We start from the raw sequence: 25901 nt of genomic DNA, 5'->3' as shown, positions 1-25901 counted from the left end.
TTAACTCTTGAAATCAAATAGTGTTGGTCCTCCACTTCTACTCTTCAACAGAATTTTTAAAAATTTTTCTAGGTCCTGTGTATATTGTATTAATTTGTTTGTAGAATATCTAAAAAAGAAAGCCTGTTGGGATTCTGGTTGTGATTACATTGACAATTTGGAAAGGATTGACTGAATATATTGTCTTCCAGCCCATGAACACAGGATACCTATTTAAAATTTAGGTCTTGAATTTAGCTCAGGAATATTTTGCAATAATTATAAATAGGGAATTCACATCTTATATTTATCCTTAAGTATTTCTTCTTCTTGGTACTATTGCTAATAACATTTTTGTGTAATATCAATTTCCAGTTGTTTGTAGGTAATATATGAAAACACCATAGATTCTTGTATGACGATATTTTCTTAATAGTACTGTTAACCGTGTTATTTTTGACATTAATTTCTACTTATTTGTAGGTGGTATGTAGAAATACTGTAATTTCTTACCTTTTGATCTTGTATCCTACAAACTTGCTAAATTTATTTTTTAGTTATAGTTATCATTTTTTAAATAGTGTTATAATTTTTTGTTATAGTTTTGTTATATAGTTTCTATATAGACAATTGTGTCATCTTCAAATAAACACTTTTTTTTCTACTTTTCTTATCAGGATGGCTTTTCCTTTCTTACAGTGTTGTAATAGTTAGAACATCCATTATAACGATAACGTAGAAGTACTGAAAGCAGATATCCTTGTTATGCTCCTGGTCATTCAATGTTTCATCATGTCGTTCAATGTTTTCATCAGTGTATAGCAGCTCAGGCTGCTATAGCACAATATCATAGACTGGGTGGCTTAAACAACAAGCATTTATTTAAATTTAAATATTGGTTTAATTCTCCAATATAACCATTTAGGCCTGGAATTTTCTTATCAGAAGGTGTTTAAGTACAAATTTGATATATTTACTAGATATATACATTTATTTTTTCTTAAATTTGTGTCTTTTGCAGGATTTACCCATTCATGGAAGTTGTTAGATTTATGGGCATAAAGTTGTTTATAATATTACCCTAGTATTCTCTTAATATTGCTAGAATCTACAAAAATATCACATCATCTCTCTAACTCTTGATATTGGTAGTTATCTCTAGCTAGAGGTTTTGCAGTTTTACCCATTTTCTCAAAATTTCATCTGATTATATTTCCTCCATTGTCTTTCTCATTTCAACTTCATCAATTTCTGTTCAAACCTCAATTGTTTCCATTATTTTAGTTACCTTGTAATCAACCTGCTTTGATGTTTCTAGTTTTTTAAGGTAGGAACAAATGTCATTGGTTTGAGACTTTTTTCTTTTCTAAAACCGGCTATACATTTTTCTTCAAGTACTGTTTTAGTGGCATTTTATGTTTTGTTACATGTGCATTCATATGCATTAACATCAAAATACTTTACAATTTCTCTTCCAAAGAAATTATTTGAATACCAGTTATTTAGAACTTTGTTATTCACCCTCAAATATTTGGGGCTTTTCCAGAAGTCTTTTTTTTATTAATTTATTTATTTAATTTCATCATGGTCAGAACATTTAATTTCATTATATGATTTAATCTTTTACTTTTACTGAGACTTGCTTTACAGCAATGTCAATCAGGTCGTTTGTTAGTGTTGTTCAAATCTTATGCATCACACTGAGTTTTTTGCCAACTTCTGTTACTAAGAGTATTGAAATATCTGATTATATTTGTGCTTTTCTTTGCTTTATGTAGTTCATATTCTTATCTGGTATTATTTCAGCCAGACTTTTTAAAACATTTCATGTAGGGCAAGTCTGTTGTTCAAATATTATTTAAAATTTTTTGTGTGTAAAATTATTTTTCCTTTTTTTTTTTTAGATTTTCGATAGAGCCAATGATGCTCTTTTTTAAAAATTTTTTTTGTTTTAGTTATTTTTGAGACAGAGACAGAGCATGGGTGGGGGAGAGGCAGAGAGAGAGGGTGACACACAATCTGAAACAGGCTCCAGCTGTCAGCACAGAACCTGATGCGGGGTTCAAACCCACAAACCGTGTGATCATGACATGAGCCAAAGAGACACTTAACCCTTCTCCTTCATTTTTAAAAATTTTTTAACATTTACTTATTTTTGAGAGAGAGTCCATGCATACAAGTGGGGGAGGGGCAGAGAGAGGAAGACAGAGGATCTGAAGCAGGCTCTGTGCTCTGAACACAGAGCTCAACAAGGGGCTCATACTCACAAACTGTGAGATCATGACCTGAGATGAAATCAAGAGTCAGCTGCTTAACCGACTGAGACACCCAGGCACCCTTCTCCTTCATTTCTAATAGACATTTTGACTTGGTATAGATTGATGGGTTGACTTTTTTCTTTCAGTACTTTAAAGTACTTTTTCCACCCTCTTCTTATCTGCATTGTTTCTGATATAAAATCTATGGTTATTATCATCTTTGGTCATTTGTATATAAAGTATTTTTCCCACCTCTTGCTGCTTTTAAGATTTTTTTCTTTCCACTTACTTTGAGCAGTTTGATTATGCAGCATGGTGTAATTTTCTTCATATTTCTTGTTCTCAGGGTTTGCTAGGTTTTTAGGTCTGTAGGTTTTTTTTTAATTTAAATGTAATTTCTTCAAATATTTTTTTCTCCAAGGCCCTCCTTTGGAGACTCCAACTATTCATACAGCTGGCCACCTGAAGCTGTCCAACTCATTGATGCTTTATTTTTGTTAATTCTCTTTTCTCTGTGTCTTTGCTGGATGTTTATTATTATTAATTTCAATTTTAACCTCCTGCAATGTCTAATGTGTCATTAATATCATACATAGTATTTTTCTCAAACATCCTGGTTTTAATTTCTATATGCTCAATTTGGGTTTTTAAAAATATCCTTTACTTTTTGACCATATGGAATACTGATATAATAACTGTGTTGACTCTAATAATATTAACATCCATGTCAGTTATGGGTCATTTTTGATCGATTTAGCTTCTCATTAGCTTACAAGATTTTTCTGAATATTGGACCTTATAAATTTTGATCTCTGATGATGAATATTTGTGTATTTTTACCTTTACTCTGAAATGCAGCTAATTTACTTGGAAACACCTTTCATTTTTTTTTAGTTTGATATGCAGATTTAATAGCAACAGCCAAAGTAGTGTTCAGTTTACAGTTAATACCCACTGCTGAGACAAGATCCCTCTGTATACTTTATGTACTGTGATTTTTGAGGTTTCCTAGTGGACTAATGAGAACAGATATTATTCCCAATCCTGTGTGAGTGGTATGCACTGTAATTCTAATTCTTTTGGTGGACTTAGACTCAAGAACTTTCTTCAAACATATCATAGTTTCTACTTGGCTTAATACTTCAGGGGGTCTTCTGTAGATATGTCCTCTAGGACACAATCCTGTTAACTACAGCCATATTGGTCTTTGAGCCCTGAGCTCAATTTCCTCAGTTCAGGGAGTCAGGCAGAATCTATCTCATTCCCACTCCCTGTGTCATGACCTTAAACCTGTACTAAGACAGTAAGCTGGAGGAATTACAGGGTTCATCTTAAATGTTTCTCCTTTCCCATGTACCACTGTCTTCCAATGACTGATTCCAATGCCTTTAAACCACTGTTTCAATTTTATTAAATTTTTGGTTGTTTTTAGAAACAACCAACCAGGAGAGAAAATCTGTTATCACATCTTGACTGGAAGTGAAAGCCCAGAACAGAGATGGGCATTTTTTGCCTTCTCTTTCGGTGCTGATCCCCCTGGGGATAGCCATGGTGAGTCTGCAGAGCCCATTAAGAAATTTTCCTTTGTTTCTTACAGTCTTGTGGATCTGTGGATGCAAGTCCCAATGGTTTTTGGAACTAAGTGTTTTGGGTGTGTTTAAGACAGGTGTGACTAAGGTGTGAGTCTTAAAAGTTGGCACAGTAAATGTGGGGTCCATATTCTTCTCTCAAAACAAAGAAAAAACATTTCTTGTGAAGCATGTTTACTTGCAAAGTATGTTTCTTTGTTTCTGTAGGTGAACTCAAATGTCTAATTCATACCATTTTTCTTTTTTCTGAAGAACTTCTTTAAATGTTTCTTGCAAAGTAGGTTTACAATTCCACTATATTTTTTAATCTGAGAATATCTTTATTTTCACTTCTTTCTTTTTTTTTTGAATGAGAGAGAGAGAAAGAGAAAAAAAGAGGGAGCACATACAAGCAGGGAAAGGGTGGACGCAGAGAGAGGGAGAGAATCTTAAGCAGACTCCACGCTAATGCAGGACTGTATCTCATCACTGTGAGATCATGACTCCAGCAGAAATCAAGAGTCGGAAGCTTAACCTAACGAGTCATCCAGGCACCCCTGTACTTCATTTTTGAAGGATAGTTTCATTGCACTCAGCATTCTAGGTTAATGATTTTTTTCAATCCTTTAAATATTTCATTCCACTCTCTTCTTGCTTATCCAGTTTTTAAATAAATCTGTGATAAAAAAAAATACTCAATCGTATATCAGTGAGGTTTATTTCTTCTGGTTTTCAGGATTTTGTCATTGTTTTCTCATTCTGCAGTTTGAATATGATATGCCTAGGTGTAAATTTTTTGGTGTCTATCCTTCTTGGAGTTCTCTGAGCTTTCCAGATCTGTAGTTTGGTGTTTGTTGTTAATTATGAAAAATTCTCAGCCATTATTACCTACCTCTTCTGTCCCTCTCTCCTTCTGTTTGCATTATTACCTGTTATACCTTTGTAATTTTTCTTTTTCTTTTTATTTTTCTTTTTATTTTTCAGTTTGAGAAGTTTCTATTGACCTATCTTCAGTCATGGATACTTTCCTCCATCCTCTCCAGTCTACTAATGGGCCCATGAAAGGGATTCTTCATTTCTCTTATAGTGTTTTTGCTTTCTGGTATTTGCTTTTGACTTTTTTCTTAGAACTTCTATTTCTCTACTTACATTACCTATCTTTTCTTTCATGTTGCCCACTTTTATGCATTAGAACCCTTAGCATATTAATCATAGCTATTTTATGCTCCCAGTCTGGTCATTTCGAAATGCGTGCCATATCTGAGTCTGGTTCTGATGCTTATTGTGTTTTTCAGTCTGAGTATTTTCTTGCCTTTTAGAATGCTTTATAATGTATTTGTTTAAAGGCAGCTATTATGCATCAGGTTAACAAGAACAGAGGTAAATAGGCCTTTTCATGTGAGATTTTTATGTTTATCTGTGTAGGAGTTAGGCTGTGTTTAAAGTTTGTTGTAGCTACAGGTGCCAAAGGCCTCAGTTTTTGCATCCTCATTCTGTCTTCCAGATTGTCTTTGGGCCTCCCTATAATCTTTTTATTAAACAGAGCATACCTTGCAGCTCTCTCAGTTGTAGTTCTCTGTTATTACTAAGTATCTGTTAGGGTGGTGGTAAGATATTGTTGAGGGAAAGCACTCTATAATCTTATGATTAAATCTTAGGTTTTATGTCTCTCCCTGCCCCAGTGGGCCTGAGTCCCTAGGCTATGACCTTCAGAAGATTTTCTTAGCCTTTTTTCCTCCCTTTCCTTGTGTAAGATAGGAAAGCTATAAAATGGTTGACAGGTCTAATTGTCCTCCTTTTTAAGGTTTGGCAAGGGAAACTCTGGTAAAGTAGCTACCCAACAGGGTAGGCTCTTGTTACAAACAGCAGAGTTCTCGTGGGCATATTTTAAATGGTTACTTTCCCTCTCTTCTTTGCCCAAAACACAAGAGGATTCTTCTCCCAATTTCCACTGTTATAACCTGGTAAAGCACCTGGATGATAAGAGTCATGAAACTGTGTGGGGTCCTCCTATGACTGAGTCCCTAGGAATCTTAAACTCTCAAATTATCCCATATTCCACCTCCAGCAATTAGTCAAGCATTGTTTAATATTCAGTTCCAGTGGCCTCTGCTCCCAATAAATTGTAATTCTATTTGCCTATCTCTCCAGTTTAGGGGATAGCACTTTTCCCAGTATGCCCCCTGTTGTTGATTTTTTATTTGTTCAAATCTTTTCTAACTGTGAGGATGGGAGTGATGACTTACAAGTTCTTTGCATACTGGAATAGAAACTTTAAGTCCTATTGTTCTTTATTATTTTTCACTACACTTACTAATATAAAAACAATCTTAGTGTGTGGACCATACAAAGACAGAAAATATATACCTGAGCTATAAAGAATATGTGTATATACTAAAGTATATGTATATATACTTACTTTTCTACTTCAAGTTGATATTTTACCACTCTATTTAAAATGTGTAAGTCTCATAACCACAGATGTCCATTTCTTCTTTCCCTTAGGTTACAGCTGTCACACATATTACATCTACAACCTTTGATAATCTAAACCAGACAATGCTATACTTTTTTGTCTTCAATAGTTATATACAGTTTAAACTGAAGATGAAAAATTAGTCTATTTACTAGTATATTTATCACTTCTTTTACTCTTCCTTTATCCTTCAAGTTTCAAGTTTTCCACTAGGATTATTTTGCTTTAAACTGAAAAAAAAACTTAATAATTTCTTTTAGAGCTAACAACTAATTTTATCAGTTATCCTTCACCTGAGAATATCTTTACTTGATTTTCATTCTTGAAGGATATTATCTTTGGATAATGATTAAAGAGTTGACAGGTTTGTTTTTTTTTTTTCTTTCAGGATTCTGAAGATATTGTTTTACTCTCTTCTGAACCCATGGTTTCTGAAGACAAATTCAGTCATCTGTATTACGGCTCATATCAATATTATTTTAACATTCTTATTTGATAATGATGTCATTGAGATCTTCTGTGGGTCTATTCTATTGACTTTTCTTTCTCATAACTTTTGATCTGCTTGGTAATTTTTTTTTTTTAATGTAAGACCTTTTTACCTAAGATACTTGCAGCTAGCTGGGTTTAATGTTATCTTTATTATTTTTTTCTTTTTTAGAGTGTTGGATCTTTCTGCCACTGGTTATAGTGCTGGCTGGCCAAATCAATCCAATCAGAGACCAAATTAACTCCTGGCTAAGCTACAGTACTTCAGGAAGGCCCTCACTGTTAGGTCTGAGCCTTAGAGAGATATCAATTGAGAACACGTAATATTTGTTCACCACAGTTCCTCCCCATTCCACCCATAAAATATTCTAAACTCATTCTGATCTAGAGTATCACAATACTGCTAGAATTTTCCTCTACTTTCTACAAGATTTCTGCTTGATGGCAGCTTATCTTCATAATTCAGCATATGTATTGAGTGAAAACCCAACAGAATGTTGTCTTATTTATTTATCTCCCTCATTTCTTTGATATCCTACCCAGCCCTGTTTGTATCTCTTTAGGTTGATACATCTGTCAATAATGTATCTGATTTCTCATTTAACTAGATGCTTTTTGACCTGAAGTTTACCCAAATTCTCAGCTTCTTGCCAACATCAAGAATTAGAAAATATCCCTAGAAGTATCCAACTCCAGAATATTGCTTCTTTTCTTAAGGGTCTGCCTTATTCTAGAAGTTTGGCCTTCAAGTTCCTATTTGCCTAAACAATCCTCTGATGCCTTTAAACAAACCTTTTAAACTCTATTCCATTTTTTGGGTTGTTCTCAGTAGGAGCATTGGTTGGCCACAAGTTACTCTGAAGTGAAAGTCATATTTTCTTTACTTATTTTACTTGTTCAGTCCTTAGATTTTCTATTTGAATTCTGTTCCCCTGTGTTTCGTATCAATCTCTACCAAGTTCTTTGAGTTTTTGCAACTTTAACTTAAAAAAATACATTACTTATATGTACTTTCAGATGTACTTCAGTTCCATTCTTTGATGTCTATAAAAAGGGAGACATACCAATTCAGGAACACAAGATAAGACTTTCTATAGATAGCAGTATCTCCAAGTTGTTAGTCTCACTTTAATACAGAATATTACTTCTAGATTCTGAATCATGTCACTGTTTTTTTTCCTTATTACTTTAGAAATGCGGAAGTAGTCATGTCACAAACTGTCATCATATTTCTGCCCTTAATGTGAAAGGTGAAACTATACTTTATATTTCTTTTAGATGTTGAATAATTCCAATAACGGTATAAACATATAGGTTACTAGATAAATAACTACTAACTGAAAAATACATTGTAGGTTCAAATGTAAAATTCTAATATACAAAATAATATTTACCCGTCATAATCTTCATTGATCCCAGCAAATGGTACTGTATCACAGTGTATAAAAATTACAAACCCAAAGAATACAAGTGATATAACAGATGTAACGATTATAAATCTCATAAGGGCTTTACAAGACATGTGTAACTTGGAAACAATGATACCTCCCAGAAGCTGGCCAAGTGCACCTCCTGGAAGTAAAACAAATCCTGAAACAAAGGAGGAGGAGGAGAAGAAAACGGTTAAAAAATAATCAGCTAAAGACAGTACAGAAAATTCATACATTGATGTAATCCCCCTGCTCTAAACATACAGCCAACATGGATTTAAATAGAAAGACAATAAAAACTAAAAGGTATGATAAACATCCTGACAAACCTGCACTTTAAGAGAAGTACAAATTTGAGAGTGGGGCTGAAGCTTATAATAGGCATAATGGAATGATGAAGTTTTGCTCCTATGTAGTAATGGCAACTAAAATAAACCCAGAACCTAATCCATGCAAACAGAAGAGGAAAATTGTCTTATTTAAAGCTATTATTGGATAGCAGCCTGCATTTATAATTTATAGCAAGAGGCATGCTCATAATGACACAAGTTCAAAACCTGAGATTTGCTACCAGGAATTAAACTAAGCCATCTGCTGGTTCTGAGGATTGATGTGCAATATTAACAATCTCACAACAAAGTGGTATTTCAGAGTAGCCATTATGAAAATTGTTTTTCTTTTCAATCAAGCATAAAGGATTAGATAGAGGTAAGCATGAGGAGAAAAAGGAAAACGAGGAAGAAGATATGATATGATTTGATGAAAATGGCACTTTACCTCTGTGATCTTCCATCTAAAACCCATAACCCCTGTCTAATCACTAGGAAACAAACTGGACAATTCCCAATTAAGGAACATCCTAAAAAATACCTGACCAGCACTCCTCAAAACTGTCAAGGTCATAAAACACAAGAGAAGACTGAGAAGCTGTCAAACTCAATAAAAGCCTAAGGAAACACATGACAACTAAATATCATGTATCCTGAATGAGATCCTGTAATAGAAAAAAAAAAAAAAAAAACAACTTCATGTAAAACCTAACGAAATCCAAATAAGATATTGGCCTTAGATAGTATTGATATTGGTTCATTAATTATAACAAATCTACCATACTAATGTAAGAGGTTAATAAAATGAGGAAACAGGTGTGCAGTGTAGGTCAAAGAGTTTTCGGTATTATTTCCAATTTTATTTTTATAAATTTAAAACTGATCAGAAAGCAGCTTTCTGGTAACTAGAATAAGAGGCTCTACAAAATGTTTTATAGCAGTTGTGATAAATATAATGGAATGAATGCCAGAGAAATAATATACGAAAAACTGAAACTAAGAATGAGAAATTTCCATCATTAAAAAAATATTATTCCTAGGAATAAAAGTACACTCTACTGAGAAGGATTAAAAATACTTAAATCTATCCTTACACATACAGAAGGTAAGGAAAATTGACAACATTAAGAATAAATCAAAAATTATAAAAGCTGCCAAAAAGTATGTTACTTGCAAAAGAATGATAATTATAGCTAATTTATAAAATGATAAAATTAATCATCTAGACTGGACATGTACACACACACACTCACTACTGAAAACTGAGGCAGTGAACTGTCCGTGGTTAGTTAAAATCCCCTAAACAATCCAAAGGGGGGTAAAATAAAATTTTAAAGATGAGTCCATTGAGAGAGGCTAGGATGGTAGGAGGAGAAAGAAGCAAAACAGAAGAGTAATAAACCAAAAAATATAAGTAAAAGTTACCTGAAATATTAGAATCCATGATAATGGTAAATGCATAAAACTTAACTATTCAAAAGACAGATTGGTTACTTAATAAAGGAGAGTCTAAAAATAAAGTAGTAAAAAAAAAAAAAGTACCATGAAATGTAGCTCCTAAACATGTATATACCTAATAACATCATATAAAATAAAATTACGTTAAAATTGCCCAGATTTTAAGAAAATTAAAAATCCATAAACAAAGGATTTTAATTCAGCTTTCTCATAAAGACTTAGCTTATAACACTATTAAAGATATGGGAAGTATTAATCTATGTGAACAGTTATTTAAAGAGAAACAACATGATATAGTTAGAAAATAAAAATATTTTTTCATTAAGATATGGCTTAAGTAAAAAATGTGAGAATCATCATTTATAAATAGATAGAACAGAAAAAATAATGAAAGCCATACCTAAATGTATGAGATGCTACTAATGAAAATCTATAAATAATTATACTACCATGTTAAGGTCGCTAGGAGAATTAAATAAGTCAATTATTAATTAGAACAAAGTAAACATGAGTGTTTGATAAAAGGTAGACATTTACAAACGCATTCACTTATTAGAAAGCAAAAAATTAAAAGGGGGTGCAATATTTATCAAGAAAAGTGTGGGAATTGGAACTAAATCAGGAGACTTCAGAGGGTGAGAAGTATTCCTGTAGGTAAGGAAGTCAGTAAGAAGTAAACCACATTTTACCCCAGAATCTCAGAAATTAAGGGCAATAGGTACCACGAAAAGCAGAAGTGAGATAAAGATAAAAATAAAGGGAATGGATGGCAGCCAATATAATATAAAATGTTTGCTTCCCAAGTCCTATCCCATCCCCATGACATATAACTAACCGAGCAAAAGACTCTTGGTTTATTCAGCTTGAACCCAACAACTGTACATTTCAGAAAACCAAGCTTATTTGTGAGCAGAAAACTGAGACCTTAACTCAGCCAGGAAAATATTGGCTGTCAGGATTATTGCCCTAGGTGATAGGAAAATCCTGGGCCTAGGGAGTTCAACAATTAAAGGGCTAAGTCTTTGAGGGTTACCCCAAAAGGAAACAAAACAGTGGAAATTCAACCAATGCACAGACCTTCCAATCACCTTTTTCTGTACATATTTCCTTGGTGTACAGAAAAGTATACAAATCACAATACATACAGATGACTTTTCAAAGTGAAAGTTCCTATGAAACTACCACCCAGATCAAAAATTGAACATTGCCTGAAGATTCTCATGCACTTACAGGATTTTCTAAAAAATGGACCATAAAGTATGTATGCATTAAGGCTTCTTTCAGTTTTTTTGGTATGATGTTTGGAAAATTTACCCATGGTTTTATATATGGTAATAGATGATGCTTCTCAGTGCTGAATAGCATTCTAGATACACATACACCACAACTTGTTCACTGTGATATTGTGAATTGTAATGTACTTTAGAAATTCACGTACATGTCCTTTTGTAAACATTTGCACTTTTTCTAGGTATATCCTTGAGAGGAATTTGTGTTTGGTATGTAACTAGGAGTGGCATTCCTGAATGAGAGAATATGTATACATTCAGATTTTCATGATAATGCCAAATAGGTTTATAAAATGCTTAAACCAATTTACACTTTCACCAGTAGTGGATGAAATGCCAACCACTGGATATCCATGCCAACATGTATTTCCCTTTTTAATTTTAGCCCTTCTGGTGAATCAGTAATAATATTGCATTGTGGTTTTAATATGCATCTCCCCAAAAACTAATGAAGATGAACCCACTTTCATATGAATATTGGCCAACAGATGTCATCTATAGAACACCTTCTCAAGTTTTTCATCCATTTTATTGGATTATCTGCCTTACTATTGATGGAAATTTTTAGACATAAAATCTTTATAGAGTATTTCTATTGAAAAGATTATCTGCTTTCATTATTACTCTTTATGTTGACATTTGATGAACAGAAGTTCTTAATTTTAATGTAATACCACTTATTTTTTTCCTTTACACTTATGTGATTCTTATTCTGTATATTAAAAATCTTTGTTTTCTCCAAGGCCATGAGATATTTTTCCTATATTTTATCCTAAAAAGCTTTACTGTCTTACCATTCACATTTAGATCTACAATACATCTAGAATTGGTAGTTCTGTATATAATGAGGTAGAGGTCAAGATTTATCTACTTTCATAAGAGTATCTAATTGACCCATTATCACCAAAATCTAACCCAACTATCTGTGTTATTTATTATAAAGCTATATTGTTGAGAGCATACCCATGTATGATTGTTTTATCTACCTCACTGGCTGGCCTTCCTGTAATTATAATCTCTTCACAACAAGTAATACCTCTTGCTTTGAAGAATACTATACATAAAATTGTTATAGTTACACCACGTTTTTTTCACACAGTATGTTTTCTATCCTCTAATTTTCAACCTTTTCATGTCCTCATACTTAAGGAATATCTCTTCTAAGTAACATACTGGATTGTCCTTCCAATCTGAAAATCTTTACTTATATGTAATATAATCACTACCATATTTACTGAAGCAATTCTCCATGTATCTCATGTTTCTGTATATCCAGCAAGTATAATCACTGACTGAACTTTTTTCTATCATTTCAAGGATATTAGTATAGTGAACAAACAGCCTTGGAAAACAGAGATAGTGTCCTTCCTGGAATTAAGAGTAAACACATTTATTGTTAAGTATAATAAAGATAATGTCTCCTCTGAATTAAAAGATAAGCACAGTTACTGTCTATTCTAAGATTTATGTTCCCCTAGAGCGGTGCCCACATTCACTACCTAACTAGCTTACACTGTACCCTGGCCTCCCAGACTTTGATAGATCTGCCCTGCCCAGTCACAGGTGCCTCAGTCTCAGCCTGCAGGTCCCTCCCCTAGAAGACCAATGCAAACCTTGTCAACACCAGATATTCTGACTCATATGTTTTAAGGGCTTCAGTCCTGGTGGTGGCAGTGGGCCCTACGGAAGCCTGAGAGGCACTGGGTTAAAACCATGTGCCTCACCCTGGCTGGAGACTGAACGCTGCCCACAACAGGTAGAGAGTCTCTGTAGAAGACTACAATGAAGGAAAAAAACAGCCAGGACACCACCGCTGGACACATGCAACACACATAGGAGATATGCTGAAGTGCCAGGTTCTGGTGAACAGAGAGTGCTACACTGCAGGGCACTACAGGATTATTCTTCATAAGGCCATTACTCTCCAGAGCAAGAGACATAGCTGATCTATCGCTCTATCACACAGAAAACAGACACAGAGAGTTAGACAAAATGAGGAGACAGAGTAATATGTTCCAAATGAAAGAGCAGGACAAAGCAAAACCATAGCAAGAGTGAAACAAATATAAGTAATATGCCTGATAGAGAATTCAAAGTAATGATCATAAAAATACTCAGTGAACTTGAGAAAACAGTGGAGAATATCAGTAAGACCCTAAAAACAGATATAGAGAGTATGAAAAAGAACTAATCAGAGATGAAGAACACAATAAATGAAATTAAAAATACACTAGATGGAATAAATAGTAGACTAGAGTAAGTGGAGGAACAAATTAGAGACTTGGAGGACAGACTAATGGAAAGCAAACAAGCTGAGCAGGTAAGAGGAAAAGTATGCAGAATGAGAATACAATTAGGAAACTCAAGAGACTCCATCATTATAGGGATCCCAGAAGAAGAAGGAATAGTTGAATATCCTCTAATCTGGGGAAGAAATCAGATATCTAGATCAAGGAGGCACAGAAATCCCTTAACAAAATCGACCCAAGGAAGTCCACATCAAAACACACAGTAATTAAAATGGCAAGAAGCAATGATAAAGAGAGAATTTCAAAAGCATCAAGACAAATGAAGACAGTTACAAGGAAAATACTGTAAGATTATGAGTAGATTTTTGAGCAGAAACTTTGCAAGCCAGAAAGGAGAAAATCTACAATCAAGACTACTCTATCCTGAAAGGCTAACATTCAGAATAGAAAAAGAGATATGAAACTTCTAAACCACAAAATTAGCCCTATAAAAAAAATGTTAGTGGGACTCCCTGTGAGGGAAAACAAAACCACAAGTAAAAATAGGCACAAAAGCAGTGAAAGTAAGTATATCTGTAAAAATCAGTTAAGGAACTCATAAAATAAAAGTATATATATATATATATCCTATAACACCATATAACAAAACTGTACACAGGGAGGAGTATAGACTCAAACTTAAGTAACCATTAACCTAATATGGACTGTAATATGCAGAAGATGTTATATACAAACCTAAGGTAACCAATAATCAAAAACTACTGATAAATATGTAAAAAATAAAGAAAAAAGAATCCAAGTATATTATTAAAGAAAGCCAAGGGGCACTCAGGTGGCTCAGTCGGTTGAGCCTCAGTCTTCGGCTTGGGTCATGACCTCGCAGTTTATGGGTTCATGCCCCGTGTCGGGCTCTGTGCTGGCGGCTAGCTCAGAGCCTGGAGCCTTTTTCGGATTCTGTGTCTCCCTTTCTCTCTGACCCTCCCCTGCTCATGCTCAATAACACACTGGGCCAGATGGATTTGACAGATTTGAATATATATATTCTATCCTCAAACAGCAGAATACATAGTTTTTCAAGGGCACAGGAAACATTCTCCAGAATAGATCATATATTAGGCCACAAAACAAGTCTCAACAAATTAAAAAAGTTATGTCATAACATGCATCTTTCTGACTACAACACTATCAAACTAGAAGTCGACCATAAGAAAAAGTCTAGAAAGACTACAAATACAGGGAGGTTAAAAACATACTACTAAACAATGAATGGGTCAACCAAAAAAATAAAACAAGAAACCAAAAATTACATGGAGAAAAACAAAAATGATAATTCAACAGTCCACAATTTTTGGGATGCAGCAAAAGTGGCTCTAAGAGGAAAGTTTTTAGCAATATGGATCTACTTCAAGAAGCAAGAAATATCTCAAATTAACAACCTAAGCTTACATATAAAGAAGCCAGGAAAAAAAACAAAAACAAAACCCCAAACCAGCAGAAGGAAGGAAATAATAAAGATTAGAACAGAAATAACTGATACAGAAATTAAAAAACGAGAGAGAGAGAGAACAGATCAATTAAATCAGGAGCTGATTTTTTGAAAAGATAACAAAATTTATAAACCTCTAGTCAAATCCATTAAAAAAAAACAACTCAGGGTGCCTGGGTGGCTCAGTCAGTTAGGCGTCAGACTTTGGCTCAGTCATCATCTCAGTCCATGGATTTGGGGCCCGCATCAGGCTCTGTGCTGACAGCTCAGAGCCTGGAACCTGCTGTGGATTCTGTTTCCCTCTCTCTCTGTACCCCCCCACCCCCGCCACCGACTCACACTCTCTCTCTCAAAAATAAAAAAAATCTCAAAAAAAAATTTTGTTTAAAAAGACTCAAATAAAAGCGTAAATAAAAGGGGAAAAATAACAAGTGATAAACACTACAGAAATACAAAGGATTATAAAAATATTATGAAAAATTATATGCCAACAAATCTAAGGACTTAAAAGAAATAGAAACATATGAACTACCAAAACAGAAACAAGATATAGAAAATTTGAAAGACTAATTACCAGCAATGAAATTCAATCAGTAATCAAAAAACTCCCACAAACAAAACTTTGCAAACTCAGAAATAAACCCAAAACCAGATGGCTCTACAGGTGAATTCTACCAAACATTTAAAGAGTGAATACCTATTCTTCTCAAACTTTTCCAAACAACCGATGAGGAAGGAAAACCCAAATTCACTCTCTGAGGCCGGAATTACACTGATACCAAAATCAGAAAAAGACACCACTAAAAATGAGAGCAACAGACCAATACCTCTGATGAACATAGATGCAAAAATCCTGAACAAAATATTGCCAAACAATTTAACAATATATTAAAAAAATAATTGACCACAATTAAGTGGTAATTATTGTCAGGATGCAAAGGTGATTCAAAATTCACAATTCAATGTGATACATCACATCAATAAGAGGATAAAAACCGTATGATTATTTCAACAAATGCAGGAAGTCATCTGACAAAGTACAACATTCATTCATAAGAACTTTCAACAAAGTAGGTTTAGAGGGAACCTCTAGTAGTTATGGAGAGAAAACGGTGAATCATTAGAAGTTGATCCGATTTGCTTTGTTGATGAGACAGTAGCACAAATGCTTATTAATGTGAATTGGCCAGAGCTGGATTTCCTGAAGGCCTGCGTCTTCCTGCAGTCTATTATGCCAATTTTGAATCCATTCTAAGACAAAAGTAAAACATCTAAGAGTTGTTTTCCTTCAAGGTTGTGACCATCTCGGGGAAGATTTCCCAAGATCGACATTTTCCTGTGTAAAAATCATAGATAAGGCACTTAAACTGTCTCAGAAAAGGAGGTAAAATGATCTTGTGGCTAAGGCTTTGGACAACTTCAATATACTTTTTGTGTAACTTCAATATACAAATGCTGTGGCTTCAATTTCAAAATCTATAATTGGTAATTATATTTTACTTATTTATGCTCCTAAACTCCAAAAGTAAAGGTGAAACACAAAAATTGTTATCCAAACCTGTGTGCCTGTCTCCTCTTGTATGGTCCAATGGAAACAATACAGAATCCCAGGAGAAAGGGAAATCTCAGCTTTTGTTATGGATTTATAGGAATCCGCAGGGGTATTAAGACAATAAGATTTGAGCAATAACTCAATTCAATAGATTTTATGTCCAGTGAAAACAGTTATCAGGGAACTGAGATTTATAGCAGATTAACCACCAATTAAACTCATTTGGTGCCCCTATACCTCTTGAAGGTCCAAACATCTGAGGTAACTAAATTTATGCAACACACAAATGGTACTTGAGACGCTACTTTGGACATTGCCAAAACCTTTTGTATCCCATTAGGAACCAAAGACAAAAACCAATTCTCATTCATGCTGCAAGGCCATAAATATACTTTTGCAGTACAATCTAAACTCCTCTGATATTTACTAAAATGGGGTACACAAGGATTTATTGTGAGTACCATTATCATCTGATGCCAAAAGCTTTTAATGATAGATAAATATTTAGTAAGATGGAGAGTCAGAAGTCTCAGACTCAAAAGCTCTGACTTTAGTGCTATCAAACCTTCATCAGCAAAGATGACTGATAAAGCCCAACAAAATGGAGAAGAATGCTCATCAAGTTTTGCGGAACTATGCAGACAGATTTATAATGCTCAATCCCTCTGGCAATTAAAGACAAATTGTTTTTCCCCTTCTCCTTGACCAAAAGGAAGTATAGTATAGCTTTGGACTCTTGAGTATTAGAGAGACAGTAGGTGATTCATGCTCATATTCTACTTCATTGGTCTTTTCTATCAGCTAATCCACAGTGAGTGTAATCCCGACCTACATTTGAACCTAATCAACAAGCGACGGCATACTTCCTGCTTTGAGGTACCACAAACCCTAATTAAACTAGAAGTCTATAGAGATTTTGTGTACTGGAGCCTCTGGAAGAGGGAGCCATCCTCCATTCAGGAGCATCCCTTGGGGTTTAGATTCGCTGACTCCCTGAAACAGGTAGGTTGGAAAAACAACTCTTAGCTTACTATTAGCCTCTTTTCAAAACAGAAGCCCCGACCTATGTAGGCTTTGTGATTCAGCAGACTTATATTTCATTCTGGGATGCATCAATCAGATTCACAACTATGTGACAAACTTTCCTTGTCAAGTGAATATGGTATATTCAAGCCATAGAGACATTCATAAGAGATTTACAAGTGCTTAAAGAAATATCACCAGTAGATCAAATAGCCCTCAGAAGACTGTGGAAATCTGACAGGAGCGTCCCAGCAGAATTACTGACACATTATTTATACGCACCTGAGGGCAGTTATCAGTATAATAAGAGTAATCCAATCAGAAAAGGTGCTATAAAATTTGCTCCCAACTTTAGTTGAAATAATCAGTGACACCACCTCAGCTTTGGAAAGCATTCTGATCAGCATCAGCCATTGATCAACACTAATTTGGATGACAGAATTGCCCAAAACTTCATCTTTTTAGTCCAAGGTAGAACATACACAATTGCTAATACTTTCTGTTTTACTGGATTAATAATTCAGGCTAAGTAAAAAGGTCAATAGAGAAACCTAAGGAGAGATCCATCTTGCTTTCTAAGGTAGACCATGAGGGCCAAGAGACTTATTTAGCTGGCTGTGGCCAACACTTTGCCAGCATGGTTGAGGCCAGTACTACACGTGGCCTTATCCTGTTGCTTGGAGCTTTGTTGATATTCTCCTTATTTAAACACTGTGGGAAACAAATTGAACAAATTTAGTCCCAATCTCTTGATGAGATTTATCAGAATGGAAAAACACATGGTGGATTCATGAAAAATATTGTCATTATGGCCCTTTAAACTGCTACGTTTTTGGATTTTGGACTATTTGCAGTCTGACAATGGTGTTTCCTGTTTCATAAAACCTACTCCATAATAGGCTGATAGTCAAAACTTTTGCCTATTTTAACATGTTTTGGCCCACATGTTTTTTAACAATTATTTGGCCTACATGTTTTATGTCCCTCATTTCTTTCTTTGTTTAAAATTTTAATCAAAATTTTCAAATTACTAGGTTCTTTTACTATTTGTTTTTTACTATTATTGGTTATCCTAAAAGTTATTACATGTATCCTTGGCTTTTTACAGCATAAAATACATGACAATATTCATGACTTTCCCATTAATGCCAGAATCTTAAAACATTTAATACCAATTGCAACCTCTTTTGGAGAGCCAATCTTAGTATCTACCAAAACTGAAGATGTACACAGTATCAATTACCTTTTAATGTCTAAACTTAGATCAACTTTTACAAATGTCCACAAGTAGACACATACCAGCCTATTCATTATGGCATTATTTGGAAGTGTGAAAAGTTAAGAGGTAACTCAATGTCCATTAATATGATAATGGATAAACAGTGGTGTATTCATAAAATAGAATTCCACAGCATTAAATAGATAGACAACATGAATCTGATATAAGTAACTGGAAATGAAAGTGGGAGAAGAATATATGCAAGACAATGGATGAATTTTAGAAATAGATTGTACACAGATAGGCATATAAGCAGTAAAAATGCACAGACTTGTTTAGGAAGATTGTACTTTAACTTTAGAAGAGTAGCTATTTGTAAGGAGTCAGGAGTAGAAGTGGGATAGGGAACAGTGCAGAAATGGAAAACAAGATGAAGCCAAGAAAGTATACACCAAGACATATAATAATTAAAATGTCAAAACTTAAAGACAAAAAGAGAATCCTAAAAGCAGCAAGAAAAACCACCTAGTTACATATAAAGGGTAATGGAAGCACTATAAGGCTACCGGCTGATTTTGCAGCAGATAATGTGCAGGCCCAAAGAAAGTAGCATAAATACTCAAATTGCTGAAAGAAAAAAAAAAAAAAAACCTACAATCAAGAATACTCTACCCAGAAAGTTTACCATCCAGAATTGATAGAAAGAAAAGAATTTCCCAAACTAAAGTCAAGAATCATCACCACTAAACTAGCCTTTTTATTTAAGTGTAAAATAAAAAGCCAGAACTAGAAAGAATTTTAAAAAGGAAAACATTTCAGTGGTAAAAGCAAATTTTTTAACGATTTATTATTTATTTTTGAGAGCGAGAGAGACAGAACACAAGTGGGGGAGGAACAGAGAGAGAGAGAGACACAGAATCCAAAGCAGGTTCCAGGCTCTGAGCTGTCAGCACAGAGCTTGACGTGGGGTTCAAACCCACAAACTGTGAAATTATGACCTTAGCCAAAGTCAGATGCTCAACTGAGTCACCCAGGCACCCACAAACAAATCTATAGTAAAACTAGCAGATCAATCACTTATAAAGCCTATATTAAGGTTAACAACAAAAATAGTAAAATCAATTATATCTAAAAAATTAGTTAAAGGATTCATAAAATTTAAAAATACAAAAGCATATATATATATAATATGGAAGGGAGAGAGTAAAAGTACTGTTGTTTCTAGAATCTGCTCAAACTAAAGCAACCATTAACCTAATACAGACTGTCATATACTTAAGATGCTATACATAAACCTAATGGTGAGCACAAACCAAAAATCTATAAAGCCATATAAAAAATAAAGTGAAAGTAATGCAATTATAACACTAAAAAAAGTCATCAATTACAAGAAGAAACAGAGAACTACAAAATTAAACAGAAAATAATAATTTTTATAGGCAATTACCTATCAATAATTACTTTTTTAATTAAAAAATGTTTTTAATGTTTATTTTTGAGAGAGAGAGAGAGAGAGAGTGAGTGAGCAGGGGAGGGGCAAAGAGAGAGGGAGACACAGAATACGAAGCAGGCTCCAGGCTCTGAGCTACAGCACAGAGTCTGACGTGGGGCTCGAAACCACGAGTTGTGAAATAAGGACATGAGCTAAAGTTGGACACTTAACCAACTGAGCCACCCAGGTGCCCCTAAATGGTCTAAATATTCCCATGAAAAGACACAGTGTGAATGAATGGATTAAGAAAACATTTATATGTTACCTACAAGAGACACATTTTGGACACATGAAAAGATGTTCAACATCACTCTTCATCAGGGAAATGCAAATCAAAACCACAATCAGACATAAATTCATACCCATCTTAATGCCTAGAGTTAGAAACAAAGATACAAAAAGTGTTGGCAAATGTGTGGAAGAAAAAGAAAACTGTGTGTGTTGTTGATGGGAATGAAAAGTATTGCAGCCACTGTGAAAAACAGGATTTTTTGAGGTCCTCAGAAAATTAAAAATAGAATTACTTTATGATCAGGTAATTTCACTACTAGATATTTACCCAAAGAATACAGAAACACTAATTCAAAAGGATATATGCCTCCCTGTGTTTATTTCAGCATTATTTACAAAGCCAAATTATAGAAGCAGTCCAAGTGTCTATTGATAAATGAATGGATAAAGAAGACATTATACACACATACACACACACACACACACACACATATATAATGGAATATTATGCAGCCATGAAAAAGAAGGAAATCTTTCTCATGACAACATGGATGAACCTTGAGGGTATAATGCTAAGGGAAGTCAGTCAGAGAAAAAAAATACCCTATGATCTCACTTATATATGGAATTTAAGAAACAAATGAACAAAGTAAAAAAGGGACAAATGATACAGATATATAAATACCTGAACAATACAGATACCTACAGATATCTAAATACAGATACCAAGCTGGAGGTTGCTGAGCTTGGTGGGGAGCCCAGTTAAAATAAAGGGGGATTAAGAGTACACTATTGTGATGAGCATTGACTAATGCATAAAATCACTGAAAAGAAAAATAAGAAAAAGTAAAATAAAACTTGAGTAAATGCTATTACTCCTGATTTATGATTATTTGAAATATTTCATAAATGGATTTAAGAAAACTTTATATAAAAATCTGAAAATGAGTACAATGAGCAGAAAAGGTGCACCTGCAATTTTAGTTGCTGCAGTGTGTGTTAATACAAACTGATTTTCTATATATATAGGCAAAAATTGAGAAGCTCCAATAAGAACTAAAGATTCTGAAGCTGTGGTCAGAGCTAGGCATATAAATACTGGATTCTTCATTAGAACCTGAAATACAAATAAGTCATACACAAATTATTTTATGTCGTTGGGTAAAGAAGAACAGATTCATTCATTCATATGTTAATGACCAACAAATAAAAATTTTATCTTTCTCAATCTAAACTGAAAATGCATATATAAATACCAAAATTTACAATTCACCAATATATAAATACATTAAAGACAAGTAGTGTTTAAACCATTTTTATTTGTAATTCTACCTCTATAATTTTTATTTGTAAATCTGGTAGTTAGGTAGAAAACTTAAGGGAGACTATATGTCATTAACCAGGTGTCTAGAATGCACCTTTTCTTTTGTATCTATTTTTTTCCTTAACAAATCTTTTACTGAACTAAAGCAAAACAAAGATAATTTAAGCACCTCTCAAGGAAAATCACCAGTATTACATACTGTTGAGATTCTATAATATATTACTCCTGGGAATTCCACATAGAGTGAAGTCATTTAAATTCTGCATTTTAGTCAATTTTTTTGAAATTACTGAGAAGCCTGACAAGGATGTGTAGTGATGGTTTACTATTACCTACTATACTATTACATGATACATAGAATTAACATGACAATAATTAACATTAAAATATTAACTTTCAAACAGATTTCTGTATTTCCTATAAATGTGTCTATCTTTGAATTTTTCAGTGGTGTTTTATGTTCGTATATTCTTAAAATAACTTAATTTTTTTCTAGTCCTAAATACCTCTTTTGATATAAACATATTCTATATATTAACTCATCTTCTGAGTTCTATCTAACTTTACAAAGTGTGATTCCACCATATTCATTCACTCCCACAGGGTTAAATGCTTAGACTCAGTTCCATTCCCAATGTCACCAGCAAGGCAACATTAAACATCCTTGTGCATGCACCATCAAGGACTAGGGTAGAACATCTTTGGAAGTATATATCCCAGAACGGGATTGCTAGGGCATTGGGAGTTAGTATTCTTAAGTGATTATTTCTCTAGAATATGTTCCCAATACGTATCAGTTTATAATCACACCATAATGTAGGAGAATTCTATTTTCTTCATGTAGCGACTTACACTTTTTATAAAATCCATTAGACCAATATTTTCACTTCCACATACCTTTCCAGAACTTTGCCATTCTCTCATCATGAGGCACTGAACTTGGAAAAGTCCTTTATTGACTGTCTCAACAAAGCACCTGACGCAGCATGACTTCTGAGGTTAGGTCAAAAAGTGACAATATGACTTCTGGAATGTACTCCCACTCTCTTAGGACTCTGGTGTTGGGACTCTTTCACCATATTTTAAGAAAGGCCAGGCCAGATAGAGAGGCCATCTATGGGTATTTCAGCAAACAACCAGTATCAAAAGCTAATATTTGAGTAAATAAGCCTCCAGATGATTTTATCTTCCAGACTTGACCTTAGTTGACAAGTTGAGCTGAAAGAACAAGCCACAGGGTGCCTGGTGGCTTACTAGGTTAAGCACCTGACTTAGGTTCAGGTCATGATGTCAGTTTGTCAGTTTGAGTCCCTCATCAGGCTCTGTGCAGACAGCTTAGAGCCTGGATCCTGCTTCTGATTTTATGTCTCCCTCTCTCTCTCTGCTCCTTCCCTGCTCACATACTCTCTCTCTCAAAAATAAACAAACATTAAAAAATATTTTTGAAAAGGAACAAGCCCTGACAAAACTGCAGATCAATGAACAAATCATGTTTTATTATTTTAAGCCACTAAGTTTTGGGGTGGTTTGTCATGTAGCAGTAGATAACTGGTATACCCCACATAATCACAAACACTTGATGTTACTATCTGGCTTTTAAAAATTTGCCATGCTGATAGAAGTAAAGTAGTACCACAATGCCTTATTTTATACTTCCTTAAATTCAAATCCAACTGAGCATTTCTTCATGTAATTCATAGCTATTTAGTATTGGTTACTGTGTATACACTGCTTATTCACATTTTTATTAGGCTCCCTGAAATTCCTATGTGGATTTTCCAAGAATTTCTTGTTTATTCTAAATACTAATCTCTTGTTGGATTGAGAGATCTGTCACTCATCTTTTAACACTGTCTACAGTTTCCTTCATAGAACAGAAATCTTTGATCCATACATTTTTACTTTGTATTTTACACTGTTGCAAACTTGTTTAACCTTTCCTACCTCTATGTCACAAGATGTTTCTCTCATGGTTTAGCATTAACTGTGCTGTTTTCTTCTAATCACATTTTATTTACCTAAAAATTACTTTTGTGTATGATATGAAGTAGAAATCCAATTTCATTTCACCGTACAGAAAACCAAATTTGTCATCACATCTACTGAGCAACCATCTCTGCAGTGCCTATTCTATCATATAGCAAGTTCTTATATGTATTAATCTGTTGCTAAGTTCTATCTGCCATTCCACTAGACTATATCACGATTCTATGTGAAATGGCAATCTGTATAAGATACAACAGGAAGAGGGGCACCTGGGCGGCTCAGTCAGTTCAGCGTCCAACTTCAGCTCAGGTAATGATGTCACAGTTTGTGAGTTCAAGTCTTGGGTCAGGCTCTGTGCTGATAACTCAGAATATGGAGCCTGCTTTGGATTCTGTGTCTCATTCTCTCTCTGCCCTTCCCTGACTTGTGCTCTGTTTCTGTCTCTCAAAAATAAATAAATGTAAATGTCTTAATTGCATCAAAGGCCCAGATATTAAGCTTCTGTCAGCTTACTGTATCTATATCTACTTTTATTACAGCTACTTAGTACTCTCTCTTCATTTGCTTCTCTATCTCAATGGCCTTTGCTCATTCATTTTCTTGACATCAATTTATTAAAGCTCCCTTTTGTCTATTTCCATTCTCCTAAGAAAGAGAAATTAACGAGTCACTTTATAGCAGGTGTCTTAATGGGATATTTTTTTCTCAAGATATTTGCTAAGTCTTTGGGAAATCTAAAGATTGCTGTCTTGGGCTCATGTGCTCATCTCAAATCTAGTTTTAACTAGGACATTTGAACTACATCATATAGAACATGGCAATTAATGCAAAACACTTCTGGACTTATTCAGAAAGGGCTGTGGGCACTTTATTCAGAAAGAAAATGTGAGCATAGCAAACACTCAAAATACAAGGGACCTTTCCAATAAAATCTCCGGGCTTTCCTCTTTAAATATATACATATATTATTTTTCTTTTCTTAAATATAAATATGGGATGCACAGAAAAAGGCCAAACATACAAATCAGTATTCAGGGAATTTCTTGTAGTAAACTCAGGCTTAATTATGGTAGATGTTGATATAGAAAAGGAGAAATCAGATTAGTTCTTTACAGTAGCAGATACTTTTATGCAATAGCTGTGGCACTAAGCTCTAGTCCATCACAAACTTTGTCTAAAACCAAGGTCTTTACCACATGAGAGGAGGTTCATGTTGGTGTGGGAGGTATGATTTCAAACTAGGCTAGGTACTCTTGCATGTACTTAGAGTCTGAAATAAGGACAGGATCAGCAAAATATAAAGAATATGGAATAGTGGCCACAGACAAGTAGACTAGGGTTGAGGACAGGGCTCGAGTAGCAGTGGCAAACAAATGTTAACAACGAAACTAACGTAGAATAGTGTTGCAGAGAGGAAAGAGATCCTTAAGACTTAACCAAGGTTCATTGGAGATGGGGTGTATAATGTCCCAATTAATTGTGGAACTTTTTCTTTTATGTGGTAGAAGCATTAATCTACTTCCTACCCCAGTCAAGGTAGCATGACAAGAAACAATGATCTTGCCAATAAAAGGTCTTTGTGTCTATGAACCAAGAGGAGGAAAACATAAGCTGAAGAGGATACCAATAAACTTCTTTGAATTTCTCAAGTGTTTTACTTGATCATTTAACTTATCACTTGCTCTCGTCTTCACTCCTTACGATGAAATATCTATAGTTAGCCACAGAAAATAAGTAATGCTTATCTTTATTAAAGCTGTCAGTAAGAGTAAAATATCTCACCTAGAAACTGCTGTTTTTTCTAGTTTAAAAATGTTTCAGCCCTTTAACCTGAAATCTCTTTTACTCTGTTTCCATACCAATTTATTTGGTCAAAGCCAGTAGACAACTCAGAGACTGAAACTAGTATATGATGTGCTGACATCATATTTATACAAGCGATTAATGTTTTTTTAATCATGTTACTTACATAAAATGTAAATTGATTTTAGTATCTTTGATAGTAATTTACTTGCTTTCCAAGGAAATTCATATTTTGACTACCAACAGTGTATCTAAATAAT

At 34.2% G+C, this 25901-nt stretch overlaps 1 protein-coding gene across 4 annotated transcripts in view; it reads right to left on the bottom strand.

Annotated features, from left to right (window-relative positions):
* Positions 1–25901, bottom strand: part of SLCO6A1 (solute carrier organic anion transporter family member 6A1) — a 92985-nt gene that overhangs the window by 44528 nt on the left and 22556 nt on the right. For 3 of the 4 annotated variants that reach the window (XM_039221317.1, XM_039221315.1, XM_039221319.1), the window contains exons 7-8: positions 21501–21645; positions 8165–8360 (exon numbers count right to left, since the gene is read on the bottom strand). In XM_039221317.1, coding sequence (XP_039077248.1) covers positions 8165–8360; positions 21501–21645 — 341 coding nt within the window. The remainder of the gene's footprint in view (positions 1–8164; positions 8361–21500; positions 21646–25901) is intronic. The other variant, XM_039221318.1, reaches the window with a different exon arrangement.

The sequence above is a fragment of the Hyaena hyaena genome, unplaced genomic scaffold (genome assembly GCF_003009895.1).
Source record: "Hyaena hyaena isolate Hyena2069 unplaced genomic scaffold, ASM300989v1 scaffold_976, whole genome shotgun sequence".
Taxonomy (NCBI): domain Eukaryota; kingdom Metazoa; phylum Chordata; class Mammalia; order Carnivora; family Hyaenidae; genus Hyaena; species Hyaena hyaena.
Note: the sequence above shows the minus strand (reverse complement) of the source record. Positions and strands in the feature narration are given on the sequence as shown.